Below are 13,448 nucleotides of genomic sequence, written 5' to 3' on the forward strand. Positions count from 1 at the left end.
CCTCTCTTCCTTTGTTAATCAGTTAAACTCCCTCTTCAAACAACCTCTCTAATTACTCCTCCACTCTCTGTAAACGACAGGGCTGTCTCTGTCTCTCCTCCCCCTCTCCTCTTCCCCTCCTCTTCCCCTCCTCTTTTCCTCTTCTCTTCTGCTCCCTCCTCCTCTTCCCCTCTTTTCCCCTCCTCCCCAAGATCCCTCTCTCCATGCTTCTGGTTGACCCCTGTCAGTCATGGACCCGCCAGCTTTGTGTGTGTCTGTGTGTGTGTCTGTGTCTGTGTGTGTGTCTGTGTCTGTGTCTGTGTCTGTGTGTGTGTGTGTGTGTGTGTCTGTGTCTGTGTGTGTGTCTGTGTCTGTGTGTGTGTCTGTGTGTGTGTAAGTGTCTGTGTGTGTGTAAGTGTCTGTGTGTGTGTAAGTGTCTGTGTGTGTGTAAGTGTTTGTGTGTGTCTTGCATATTAATGATGGGGGACACTTTTGAGGTGCCTCTTTGTCATCAGGGGCTTGTCTCGCACACACGTATCAAGGGGCTTCAGGAGTGTGTGTGTCTGTGTGTGTGTGGTGTGTGTCTGTGTGTGGGGTGTGTGTGTGTGTGTGTGTGTGTGTGTATGTGTGTAACCTAAGCCTCAGACTTTAGGCAGCATTTTGTCTCTTCCTCGTTGCTCAACCAGGATGCATTCTTTCTCTTTTCTTTTTTACTTTCTTTCGTTTTCCCTTCTGCCCATCCTCCCTCATCCTCCCCATCCTCCCTCATCCTCCCCTTCCTCCCTCATCCTCCCCTTCCTCCCTCATCCTCCCCTTCCTCCCTCATCCTCCCCTTCCTCCCTCGTCCTCCCCTTCCTCCTCCTCAGAGGAGTGTCTCTCAGTCCTGGTTAGGATTTGTGGGGAGGAATACAGATGTTCTCTCTCTGTCCCCCGTCCTTCTCTCATCCGCCTTTCCACCCTGCTCCTAGTAATCTACCACACATCTCTTCATCTCTCTTTTAAATGAACATGCAACGCCAAAAAAAGAGAGACGAGAGCAAAAAACTAAATGCATTTAATAAATGTCTGACTTCAAATCGCCTGGCTTTTCACCCGGCGCCTATTCACGGGCCAGTGAAAGAGGAGAAATCATTCACAGGGGGAGACAAAGCCGAATGAAAATATAATTCTGCATTGTGAGGCGCTTTTGTCCTGGCCCGTCAAACCGCTAATGGTGAACCTTTTGTTTTGTGGCGGCGCTCTCTGGCTGGCGGTGTCGTATGGCGGCTGCAGCACGCGGGCCCTAATCACACCGCTTTGTGATATTAGATTATAGGGGCAATTAATGGCGTCAAACCTTAACAACTCAGCACTCAGCCCTGCCACACACACATAAGCTTGCCTGCGCACACATGCATGCACAGCTGTTACACATACGTATACACTATCAGTCCTGCCTGCACACGCGCGCGCCCATTCAGCGCTGGCGTCAGAGCGCCTGCCAGCACAGAGAAAGGTGCTATAACTCCAGTAATTATTACGCCTGCAACTTAAGAATGTCAATGGCGGTGTGTATAAAATAAAATGTAGGAGTTGTCAGGAGGAGAGAATGGGATGCACAAGAGCAATTAATTACAGGTTTTCATTTGGCCTGCACCGACTGACAAGAGCCCTCCTCCCCCCACCCCCTCCCTTCCACCAAGACCTCAGGGTCTACTCCTGGGGGTGGTACCCTGTTGCCATAGTGCCTCTCTCTCCTTCTCTCTCTCTCTCTCTTTTTCCCTTCTTCCGCCCCTTCTCCTTTCCTCCCTCCCTCCTCTCTTCCCTTTTCTCCTCCCCATCTTCCCTGACTACCCCTAATTTCCTCAACCACCATTCACTGCCCCCCCCCCACACACACACACCCCCCTCCCTGTCTGTGGTTGTGATGAGACGGTGTGTTGGGTTACGGTTGGCTTGTTTGATCGCGATACAACAGCTTACAATAAGGGATTGGACAGGCCCCGACACACACAGGGTGGGACTGATAACACACAGAGAGGGAGAGAGACAAAGAGGGAGAGAGGGAGAGAGGGAGAGAGACAGAGAGGGAGAGAGGGAGAGAGACAGAGAGGAGGAGGAAGTGAGGAGGGAGGAGGGTGTCAGTATTTATGGCCAATCGTGTTTACAAAGTCAAATCAGTCCTTTACAGATTTAATTTACCTCTGACAATTGTACGATTTCCCTCTCTCTGGCAGAGAGAGGCTGAAGCTGGCAGAGCGAGGCAGAGGGAGGTAGAATGGGGTTGGTGGAAAGAGGTAGAGAGAGTTACTGTACATTTGAGAGGCAGATAGAAAAAGGTAGGAAGACCAAACAGATGTTTTCCTGGCAGTATGGCAAACCATAACACTTCATGAATAGAAGAGAATCTCACCTTCTGGGCTGTAAAACTAATACAGGGTCTCAAACCACTTAATCATCAGTACATTGTGTAGTACAGTATGTGTGCGTGTATGTGTGAGAGAGAGGGAGTGTGTGTGCGTGTATGTCTGTGCGTGACTGTATGTGTGTGTACAATTTACATGGTTAGTTTATCACACTATTCAGACGTATGTTTGTAATCAGATTACCATCCTGGCATAACTGCTAGAGCAACGCATCAAACACTTCTGCCAAGGTTGTGTGTGTGTGTTCAGCTAGTGCAACACACCAGACTGCCTCCAGCCCCTTCCTGGAGATAAGTATCTTATCAGATTGTTTGTTGTTCCTTTTCTCTCTCAAAGAGGTGATTGTGCGGACAGAGAATCAGACAGAATCATTATCATCTGTTTATTGAAGCAGATAAGATGTTAAATTCCCAAGGGAGATTACATATCTAGGTTTCATCTCTTTCTGTGCCAAGTTTTCCACAATGCCAGCCATGCGTGTGTGTGTGTGTCCATGTGCGTGTTTAGTGTTTCATGTCAGCTTAGATGGACTAGGGTTTTAAAGGTGTGTTTTGAATACTTACTGAAGGGAAGAGACAGGTTGAGGGTGTGTTTTCATCCCTCTGTGTGTGTGTCCTTCTGCAGGTACCTGTATCCATGGCGATGATGAGTCCTCAGATGATCACCCCTCAGCAGATGCAGCAGATCCTGTCTCCTCCTCAGCTCCAGGCTCTACTGCAGCAGCAACAGGCCTTGATGCTGCAGCAGGTAACACTCACACACACACACACACACACACCCACACCCCCCCCCCCCCACACACACACACACACCCCTACACACACACACACACACACACACACACATGTATGTGACTCTGGGCTCAGTCCCAGGCCTGCATGTCTGGATGTGTCTGTTTTAGTAGGTGCTGACAAACACTAGTTGTGATTGTATCCTCTAGCCCCAGTTAGTAGGCGCTCAGAGACCTTTGAAGATAAACGCACACACACACCCCGCGCAAACACACACCAGAGTTTTTAAAGTGCTTTCCCTCCTCCGTGGATTGCATGCCCAAACCTCTATGCCCTGGAGGATTCACTGGTGAGCAATGTAGCTACACACACACACACACACACACAAAGACACACAAGCAAACACTCAGGCACAAAATTATCTTCTCAGTTGGTTTTGTTTTTTGTGTCTCTCCTTTATTTAGTGAGGTGGAACACAGCCTCTTTCTTAACAGAGACTTGTAAATCTGTTTTGATTGGTTGAGGCGTGTGTTGATGCCCGCCAGGTGAAAGAGGAGTTGCCATGTCGACCCGAGTGAACAAACACTCTGTTTCCAACATGTCTGTCAAACACAGCGCCGCGGAGGCTGGTGCCAAGCTGCCCCTCAACCTTCTCACCTCACACAGCTAGGGAAATGAGCTCACACACATACACACACACTAACTCTTACACACCAGCGCACACACACCGACACACACAGTTCTCGTGTGATGTGAGTAGTCAGCTATTAACAGTATATGCTGGAGATAGTCGAGAAATTGCAGCAAAACCATTGCTGGAATACAAATGCTAACACACACACACGCAGACACACACATTGGCACACGTGCGCGCAGGACTAGAACAGACAGTAGATTTAATAAGAAGCCGTAGCTTTAGGCCAGTATAAATTGCAGTGGGAACATCTGACAACATGTATCATAATGGAAATGTGAAATGTGCTGGCTCTCTGGAAATAGACATGCAAACGGCAGAGAGCCTCTCAACCAGCCCTTTCTACTCTAACGAGAAGAATTACTTACTGCTCGCACTCACGCACTCTCTCACACACACACAAACACACACACACATACGTTTTACTCTTGCTCTTAAAACCACTGAGTTTAACACAGCTCTCCCACTTAATTAACCACAGTATGCACTCACTCTTAGTCTATGAATTTCTGCAAATCAGGCACTTTTAAACACACACACACAATTCAGCAATCAGAGACCACATCAGTCATCGGGGCATAAAATTTCATATCCCCATGGAGACTCTTCATTGTATGTGTGTGTGTGTGTACATTTACCCGTCCATGTATGTGTGTGTCTTTGTGAGTGTATTTTAACCTTTAAATTCCCTCTAACCTTTAATTACGACACAGCTGATGAACTTTTCTTTCTTCCTGTGTTAGTAAAGTCAAGGTCATGGTAATAGGCTAGCGAGGTGACTGCCTCTCTATCACTCAGCTAATGCAGAGGGCCACTGAATCAAATCATTAAAAGACCTTAATTATCACTTAATTATTTCCCCAACTTGTCAGTCTCCAGTCTAGCATGTGTGTGGGTGTGCGCGTGTGTGTGTGTGTGTGTGATGAGAGGATCTAGTGACGCGGAAAGGAGAGATTAACTCCACCCATGGAGCGATGAGAGAGAGGGAGGACAGATGGAGGAAGGGAGAGAGGGACCATAGAGAAAGGGTTCACCTCTTTTAAAGAGACAGAAAGATAGTAACACTGAAGGAAGGAGGGATAGAGAGAGCAGTTCATAAAAAGAAGAATATACGCTCAGTTAGACTGACTTTTATGGATGGTGCATGACCACCAGGTCTCTTGACAAGTTGCTGACACGCACACAGACACTTTCCTGAGTGTGGCAGGATGGATAGGCAGTGGTGCGTAGTTAGTGGCGAGGCGTTTATTGTTAGGTCAAATGTTTGGAGCGAGTGAGATTGCTCTCCTGGTAACACTGCCTCACACCAGTGTCTGTGAAATCACTCTCTTGTGAAACAGACCTGCTTTGAAGAAAAATCATACTTGATGCTCCATGACACTATGATTCTCCACTCTACACATGGACGCGCACACAAAAACGCCAATTCACACACACAGACACACACTCACAGATAAACACACATACACTCCTCTCTGGCCCGGAGTTTTCCAGTCTGACTAGACGTCCACTCTGAGTTTTCCAGTCTGACTAGACGTCCACTCTGAGTTTTCCAGTCTGACTAGATGTCCACTCTGAGTTTTCCAGTCTGACTAGACGTCCACTCTGAGTTTTCCAGTCTGACTAGACGTCTACTCTGAGTTTTCCAGTCTGACTAGACGTCCACTCTGGGAGATTCTTATCTTAATGCAGCTTCCTGTGTAAATGAATGATTAACTACTAAAACAAACAGGCTAGCCTAGCTGCAGTCAGTGGAGACTGCTTTGTGAGGGTGTGTGTGTGTGTGTGTGTGTGTGTGTGTGTGTGTGGGTGTGGGTGTGGGTGTGGGTGCGCATGGGTGTGTTGGCAAAGTGCATGCTGCCCTGCTCACCACAGTGAAAACTTCTCTGTACATAGGAAAGGAGACAAGGATGGGAAGGTAGACCATGTCACTCATGAGAAGCACCCCAGAACTATAAACTCCAGAGCACCTGTCTTCCCCCCCACCTCCATTAGACAGTTACCCCGGTGATAACTCAGACAGCCCATAAATAACATGGTGCCGGTCTCTGATCTGTCAGGGCTGCTATGGCAACACCCCTTAGATGCCAGGTATGGCATTGAGATTTACAGGGTACAACAACACTATTTTACCCCTAGCACACAAACACACATGCAGAACCACGCATACACACATACGCTCACACACCCCTGCCTACCTCTCACCAGGTGCTTCTGCTGAACGCGAAAGAAATGTTAAAAAATGTGGGTACGTGCTTAGCCCTATGAGTCAGTCTATCCCCTAGAGGCGTGGAGCACTCCTGTTTGGTCATGCAAGATTGTCTCTCTGACTTTTTACCCCGTGAGAATCTAACCTATGGAATTGTATCTGTGTGTGGGTGTGTGTGCACGTGCCTAATGACATTCCACCTTTATCATCCCCTGTAAATGTATAAGTCTTTGCTATAATTTGAGTAGTCCAACCTGGAATATCTGTACTGTAACTGTTATGTCACTAAACGGCTACGAGCATTGCATATAACAGTGCTGTAGTAAATGGTTTAAAACACATACACGATCATCACACATGTCCACGCTCACCAGACAACAGGGCATTAGAACCTAACCCGTCAGCAGCCTTCGTATGGTCATACACTGGTTTGTCCATAAAGCTGGTCTCAACAGACGATGAAGAGCGCCCTTCACTGTCAGCTGAAGAAGAAACATCAAATGCATGCCAGACTGCGTCTCAGTTATAAAAGCCCACAAACACATACACACACACGGACACACTCACTTACTGCCTTGATATTTTCCTCAATGCTCTTTCTTTATGTTCTGTTGTGTAGAAACGTCATGGAAGTCAGGACACGGGCTTCTCACCTCATGCTTCCCTTTCATGACTGCTGTTGTTGTTGTTGCTAGGGTGGTGTGTCTCTGTGGCCTGACGTGTCTGCTGTTGTTGTTGTTGCTAGGGTGGTGTGTCTCTGTGGCCTGACGTGCTGCTCTCCCTGCAGTTACAGGAGTACTACAAGAAGCAGCAGGAGCAGCTCCACCTCCAGCTCCTCACACAGCAGCAGCAGCAGCAGGCTGGGAAACAGGCCGCCAAAGAGGTGAGCAGCCTGGCCGTGACACTCACACACACTGTCCTCTCACCTACGCTCCCGGGGTTAACTTACAGGCTACCTTACAGGTTAACACACGGGTCAACTGACAGGTAGTACACTTATATGTACACTTGTATGGAAACTAATGAGTGTGCTCATAAGTACAGTATACTCATGAGCACACTTGCCAGAAGCAGCTTCCCGTCAGTCGGGGGGGGGGGGGGGGGGGGAGGGCGGGGGGGGGGGGGGGGGGAACTGGCACACTTCCAACCTGTGTTTACTCTCATACACCCCCCGCTGCCCTCAGCACACACACACACACACAGAGACACAAACCACTGTTGTTTGGAAAAGCCCACATCAAAACAAGACACGCCAAAGGAATATGGATTTACATTTTTCCAGTCCTACTCCATGCCTGTCCATGTGCGAGTGAGCGTGTGTGTTCTCTATGCTGCCCAAGTATTCAATTCCATGGCTTCCTCTGTAAGCCCCAGGTAAAACCCCCCTGTAGGAGGAGCCCAGCACTCTTTTAATTGTCAATTAACCCCGCGAGCGCTGCGAGCCTTGAACAACACACAGGCGTCTCCGGCTCTAACCACCGCTATGGTGGGATAACAGGGGATCAAGTAGGATCACAACATCGCACAACAAAGAGGATCCTAATCAATCAAGCAAGATTACTGTCATAACCTGTGTGTGTGTGTGTGTTTTTGTGTGTGCATGTTTGTCTCCAGAGAGGGTTAGGAGTATCAGTAAAGCACGCTAGGTGAGCATTTAGAAATCCATGCAGTACACACACACACACACACCCACACACGCACGCAGGAGCAGGTAGGAGACAGAGACAGGCTGCAGCCCAAAGCTGAGGACCTCCTGAGACCTGAGTGAGACACGCATGAAGAGTCTCAGCCTAGTGTTCTCCTCCTCACCCTCCTCCTCTCCCTCCTCCCCTCCCTCTCGCGCCCTCCCCTGAAGCCCTCCTCCCCCGCCTTCTCCGACAGCGCTCAGACAACTGGACCGTGACCAAAGCAAACCAGTTGTGGTTGACTTGCATGTTGGAAGTGTGTCTGATTCCTGTTCACCCTCCCTTTCTCTGCTCCTGTCCCAGTTTTTTTTCTTCAGGTTTGTTGTCCTGTAACAACTAGACAAGTGCAAACACTGGTCACATTCTGGAGACACGCACGCACATGCATCCTCTCAGGGGAGGGAGAATCGGTTGATGTGTGATGGTTGACTGCACGCACACAGTCCTTCCCAGGGGTGTGTAGCTGAACCTCCTGAAGCTGGCGTCAGCAGGCCCGCTCAGGGGCGCAGGCAGACCCCTCAGACTGCGTGCCGCTGGGGCTCGGCCTCTCTCTCTCTGAGGGGTCAGAACCAAACCTGGGGGGTTCCAGGCACAACCAGAGGAGAATACACCCGGATCCACACTGAGGCCCGCAGGCACCGCATCCACCCCCCCCTGAGGACTCACTCATGGGCCTCAACCACTGTAGGTGGAGGCACCTGCCCAGCTAGGAGCTCCAGCAGTCAGCCTTCATACTGGCGAGAGTGTGACCTGCAGGGGGGGTGCTAGGGGTGTTAGGGGCGACAGGTCTACTCAGATCCATGTTTCGAGCTTGACTAGCATGTCTGGCTCCCACCTGTCACCTCTGAGCAGGTATTTAGACTCCCTAGTCCATCACAGAGGAGTGGATCACCCAGATGATGTGCAGCAGATAGGAAGAATGGTCTGCAGAAGTGAATTGTACCTGGTCCTTAGAGAGAATTAGCATAGAGAACGCTTAATTCCTCCATTGGACTTCAGGAAAGTCAGAAAGAGAGAGAGAGAGCAAGACAGAGAGACAGAGGGTGAGAGGAGGAGAGGAGGAGAGGCGGGAAAACAACAAAATGGCCTCTAGGTTGATGACTGGGACGTTTTGCCCTCCTTCCTCCTTTTTGGGTGTGCTCAAGCCTTCGGCGAGAGCACAACCTTTGTTCTCTCACATATATATTATTATTATTATTCTTTTTGCCCCCCTAAAACTCAGTCAATATTTGGCCTACATAGACAAAGTAGGTGTCAAAAGTTTCGTCTTGGTAGCGATTGAGTTGCTTCTATTGGAATTTACGTTCCGTTGCATGGTTTAGGCTGAAGTTAATTTTTTGTGGCGAAAAGTGAAGCTAACGGTGGCTAATTTGCTAGCCACAGTCACTGACGTTACTAACGTCACTACGTCACTAACGTCACGAAAACACGCGTGACTACCTTTGGCAGAACATTCGTTTTGCATCTGTTAACTTGGGGGATAGCTAGGCTAACTATAGCTTTACTGCAAGGCAGCTGCAGAAACGCCACAAGCAAAGAGGCCAGGGTGATAACTATTTACTCATTTTACTTTGTGATATGACACACAATTGTCATGTGTAATGTACAGTATAAGCTGATATCATTAAGGAAGTACATCTACTTTCGGAAACAGTAGTCTACTATTTCACTGAAGTATTAGCATCATGACATTAGCCTGTGTTGCCCGGGCAACACATACTACAGTGGTCTATGATGTAGCGTTATCTGTTTTCAATCGTTAAAATAAACATTCCTCACATATACATTTTCGTTGTAGGATTTATTCTGACATTAGTAAACGATTTGTTGGTGAAATTACCATTACCTGTGGTTTCAAACCAGTGTAGCTCACTGCAACGCTGTAGCTTACGTGAGACACACTACAAAAACATCTACACTACACAGCTGTTTAGGAAGTCAAACGGCGACAGAACATGTTCGGCACTCCCCTTACTTAAATCTAAAGTCTATCTAACTACTAACCTGAACTTCATTGCCACAAACGTTGTCAATCTGTTCATGAAAATAATTAATTTCAGCTTAAACCGTACAACGGAACGTTAAATCCAATTCAACCAACGCAATCGCTACCAAGACGAACACAGCAGTAGTCTAGTACTGTGCCGTAGTAGTACAATTTACCGGGGCAGCTTCTCCACACAGGGCTATATCGCATTTTGCGTTGTTACTGACAATGATCGCTACCAGTGAGCTTTTTATGAATGAGCGATTTTCCACTAAATAAATGTCAAGCTTATTTACGTTTTGGGGGGCATATTTTCCGTTAGCAGATGGTACTGTTTGAATCGCGATTCCATCTTCTACTGCCGTGCAACGTCGTAGAATAATCTTCAAAGGGGGTTCTTTATTAATGAATGAATGCAATGAGTAGGCTAAATGCCTGAAAATATCATGAGAAGGGAAAAACTTAAAATGACGTTTAAGTCATAGAGATTAGGTCAATTTTTACACCGGTCTGCCCACTTTATTCGTTTTGTTTCAACGATGAGGCTGCCTCTTGCAGCCTCTTGCATTCTACACTTCACTCGTATTTTCAGTTGTAAATGAGCAGCAAAAAAAAAAATGCTTTTAAATCTGTCATCTTTATAAATAATAAGTATGCATTTTTATATAAAATATACAGAAATATCAGTTGTAAAAATGTCATTCAAAAACGGACCCCTGTGCAACCGACGCAAGCAAGCACACCCTACAATTTCCCCAGAAATTGTACCCTCTCTAGTTCCAATTGCTCTTTTTGTTCTGTGTGGATCATGGGACAAATAGAGAGTGTGTGTGGATGGGAAGCATAGAGAGAGTGAGTGTATCGTACTGTATGTATGTGTGGATTAGTGGAAGTATTTGTGTGGTTGTGCGACGGGCGTATCTGGGACTGGTCAGAAGTCAGCTTAATGAAGTGACTCTGTCTGTCAGAGTAGACGTTTGGGACGTGTGTGTGAGAGTGTGTGTGTGGAGTGTGTGTGTGACTGGCAGGCTCAGACAGTGTGTGATGTGCTCATAAATCACATTGACAGCCTGTTACTGCGCTAGCTTTGGTCACTCAGCCGCAGCTAATGTAAACAGAACACACACACACACACACACATTGTGTTAAAGAACCAACACTGCATCTCAGGAGAGGGCAACAGGGAGACAGTGGGAGAGGCAGAGATGAAACGGACATGAAGGAGGAGGGAGGAAGAGAGAGACGGAGAGAGAGAGAGAGAGAGAGAGAGAGAGAGACAGAGACAGAGACAGAGACAGAGACAGAGACAGAGAGAGAGAGAGATGAGAGAGAGAGAGAGAGAGAGAGAGACCAGAGCAGGACTGTGTGTCTGGATGGCAGGCCAGAGCTGGACTGTGTGTCTGGATGGCAGGCCAGAGCAGGACTGGGAGAAATGGCAGGACTGCTGGAAGCTGCCTATTGTTCCTCTATTCTGTTCTGACAAAAAAAAAGCCTGTTGTGCTGACACAGCGCCTGCCTTCCCCCCTTCACCCTCATCTCCCCAGACACCCAGTCTGGCAGGAAGTGACCTAGCTGCCCTTCCTGTGAGTTCCTCCTGTACATTCAAAGAGTTGCTGGCCGCCGCTCTTTCTCTCTCACACACACACAGATGCATACACACACACCCCCACACACACACACACCCACACGTCCGCCTCTGTTCTTCAGATGTTTTTATTTATTTTTCCTCTCTCAGTTATCTGTTAAAAGATAAGGTCCAGCCCTCAAGGGGACATCAAACAGTGCAACACAGGCCAGGGCTGTCTCCGACTGGGAGAGCAGGAAGGGGGACATTTATCACTGTGACACGCACTGACATTATCGCCACGCGCCATGTAGTCTCTACCACTCTCCTTTAACCTCCCTCCCTCCCTCCCACCCCTCCCTCCCCTTCATCCTTCTCTCCCTCCAACCCCCCCACACCCTCATCCCTCCCTCCATCCTTCTTTCCATCTCCATGGCTCTTAACTCCACGTCCATGAACAAAGGGGTGGTCCTGGGTGTTCTTTATGCTACAGTCAAACCACTGACCGAGCCGCGCGCGAGTCAAACGCTTTCTGATCGTCTACTTTGAAAATGTAAAAAAACCCACAAAACCAGCTTTGGATGTGATGTATCCCCCCTCGTCCCCCTCTCTCCCTGCAGCAGCAGCTAGGCAGCAAGCAGCTGGCCTTTCAGCAGCAGCTGATCCAGATGCAACAACTCCAGCAGCAACACATCCTCAATCTGCAGAGACAAGGTCTGGTCTCCATACAGCCCTCTGCCCCCATGCAGTCTCTGCAGCAAGGTAAGCACACACACACACACACATGCCCATAAAAACATGCACAAGCAAACACACACGTGCCCATAAAAACACGCACATGCATCTACACACACACACACACACACACACACACAGATGTTCTTTCCTTGGCTCTCCCCCATCTTGACCTCTCCAGTCTGTTAGCATTTTAGCGCTAATAATGACAGCAGTTAGGAGCCGCTGCTGCACTCCGCCCAAATCAGCATGGAGCGATCATCTTAACACACACACACACACGTACACACGTACAACTCTGCTCCCTCTGCCACATGTGAAGCCTGTTAAGTTAATCAGTCTATAAAAGATGAAAGGCAGACTGATTGGTGGGTTTGTGGAAGGCACTCATTTGGATAATAGGTAAAGTATGCTATTAAACTCCTTGCTGGAATAGTGGTGTGTGTCCATTTTTGTATGTTTATGTGTGTGTGTGTGTATAGTGTTTGAGATTCCCCAGACACATGGAGACTCCATCCTTGTTTTATTTCTCTCCCCTGTGTGTGTGTGTGCGTGTGCGTGTGTGTTTGTGTGTGTGCGTGTGTGTGTGCGTGAAACCTCTCGTCATCCAATCATGTTGTCATTGGGATTTCAACCAATGAATGTTGACTGTTGACCGGCCCGCCCTGTGCCTGCCTGTGTGTGTGCACGCCACCCTCTATAACGAAACCCAGCTTTAGTGTCTGCACTCACACACACGGACAAACACACACAGCGCTTTAGGGGCTCCAAAGTGGCCGTAACATTACTAAAGCCCTGACTGGGAAGAACAAACACAGACCGGGATTGAGTTTCCTTCCCCGCCTCCCTACCCTCTACCCCTCTCTCTCTCTCTCTCTCTCCTCTCTCTCTCTCTCTCTCTCTCTCTCTCTCTCTCTCTCCTCATCTCTCTCTCTCTCTCTCTCTCTCTCTCTCTCTCTCTCTCTCTCTCTCTCACTCTTGGTCTCCGTTTCTTTCTTTTTCTCTCCTTTGCTCTTTCTCTGTCTTTCTCAATCTCTCCCTCTCTCTCTCTCTTTCTCCCTCTCCCCCCCCCCTTCCTCTCTCTCTCTCTTGCTCTCTCTTGTTCTATCCCTGTCTCTCGTTCTCCCTTTCCCTCCCTTTTACCACACATCCATGCCTGGCATTTAATGTGCTCTCTTGATCCTGAGCTTAGACTTGCAAAACCCTGCAGACCCACCTTCGTTTTAGAAGCACCTCCCCTCTTTCTTTGGACTCTGGTCAGTCATTCCCCATCAACACATCTACTGATAAAAAGAAGAGAGAGAGAGAGGGGGGGGATACACAGCCTCTGGAACTATTTAGGATAGAACAGTGTAATTTTTCAGACAGCTGTAAACCCTTGCACACACCCCTCGCCCCATTTCTCTTTATTTGACTCTCTCTCTTTCTCTCTCTATCTCTCTCTATCTCTCTCTATCTC

At 48.2% G+C, this 13,448-nt stretch overlaps 1 protein-coding gene across 1 annotated transcript in view; it reads left to right on the plus strand.

Annotated features, from left to right (window-relative positions):
* The first annotated feature begins 3,008 nt into the window (after positions 1-3,008).
* Positions 3,009-13,448, plus strand: part of foxp4 (forkhead box P4) — a 29,757-nt gene continuing 19,317 nt past the window's right edge. Inside the window, 3 exon segments of the mRNA XM_062458051.1 lie at positions 3,009-3,131; positions 6,764-6,901; positions 11,875-12,011. Coding sequence (XP_062314035.1) covers positions 3,021-3,131; positions 6,764-6,901; positions 11,875-12,011 — 386 coding nt within the window. The 5' untranslated portion in view covers positions 3,009-3,020.

The sequence above is a fragment of the Osmerus eperlanus genome, chromosome 1 (genome assembly GCF_963692335.1).
Source record: "Osmerus eperlanus chromosome 1, fOsmEpe2.1, whole genome shotgun sequence".
Classification (NCBI taxonomy): Eukaryota; Metazoa; Chordata; class Actinopteri; order Osmeriformes; family Osmeridae; genus Osmerus; species Osmerus eperlanus.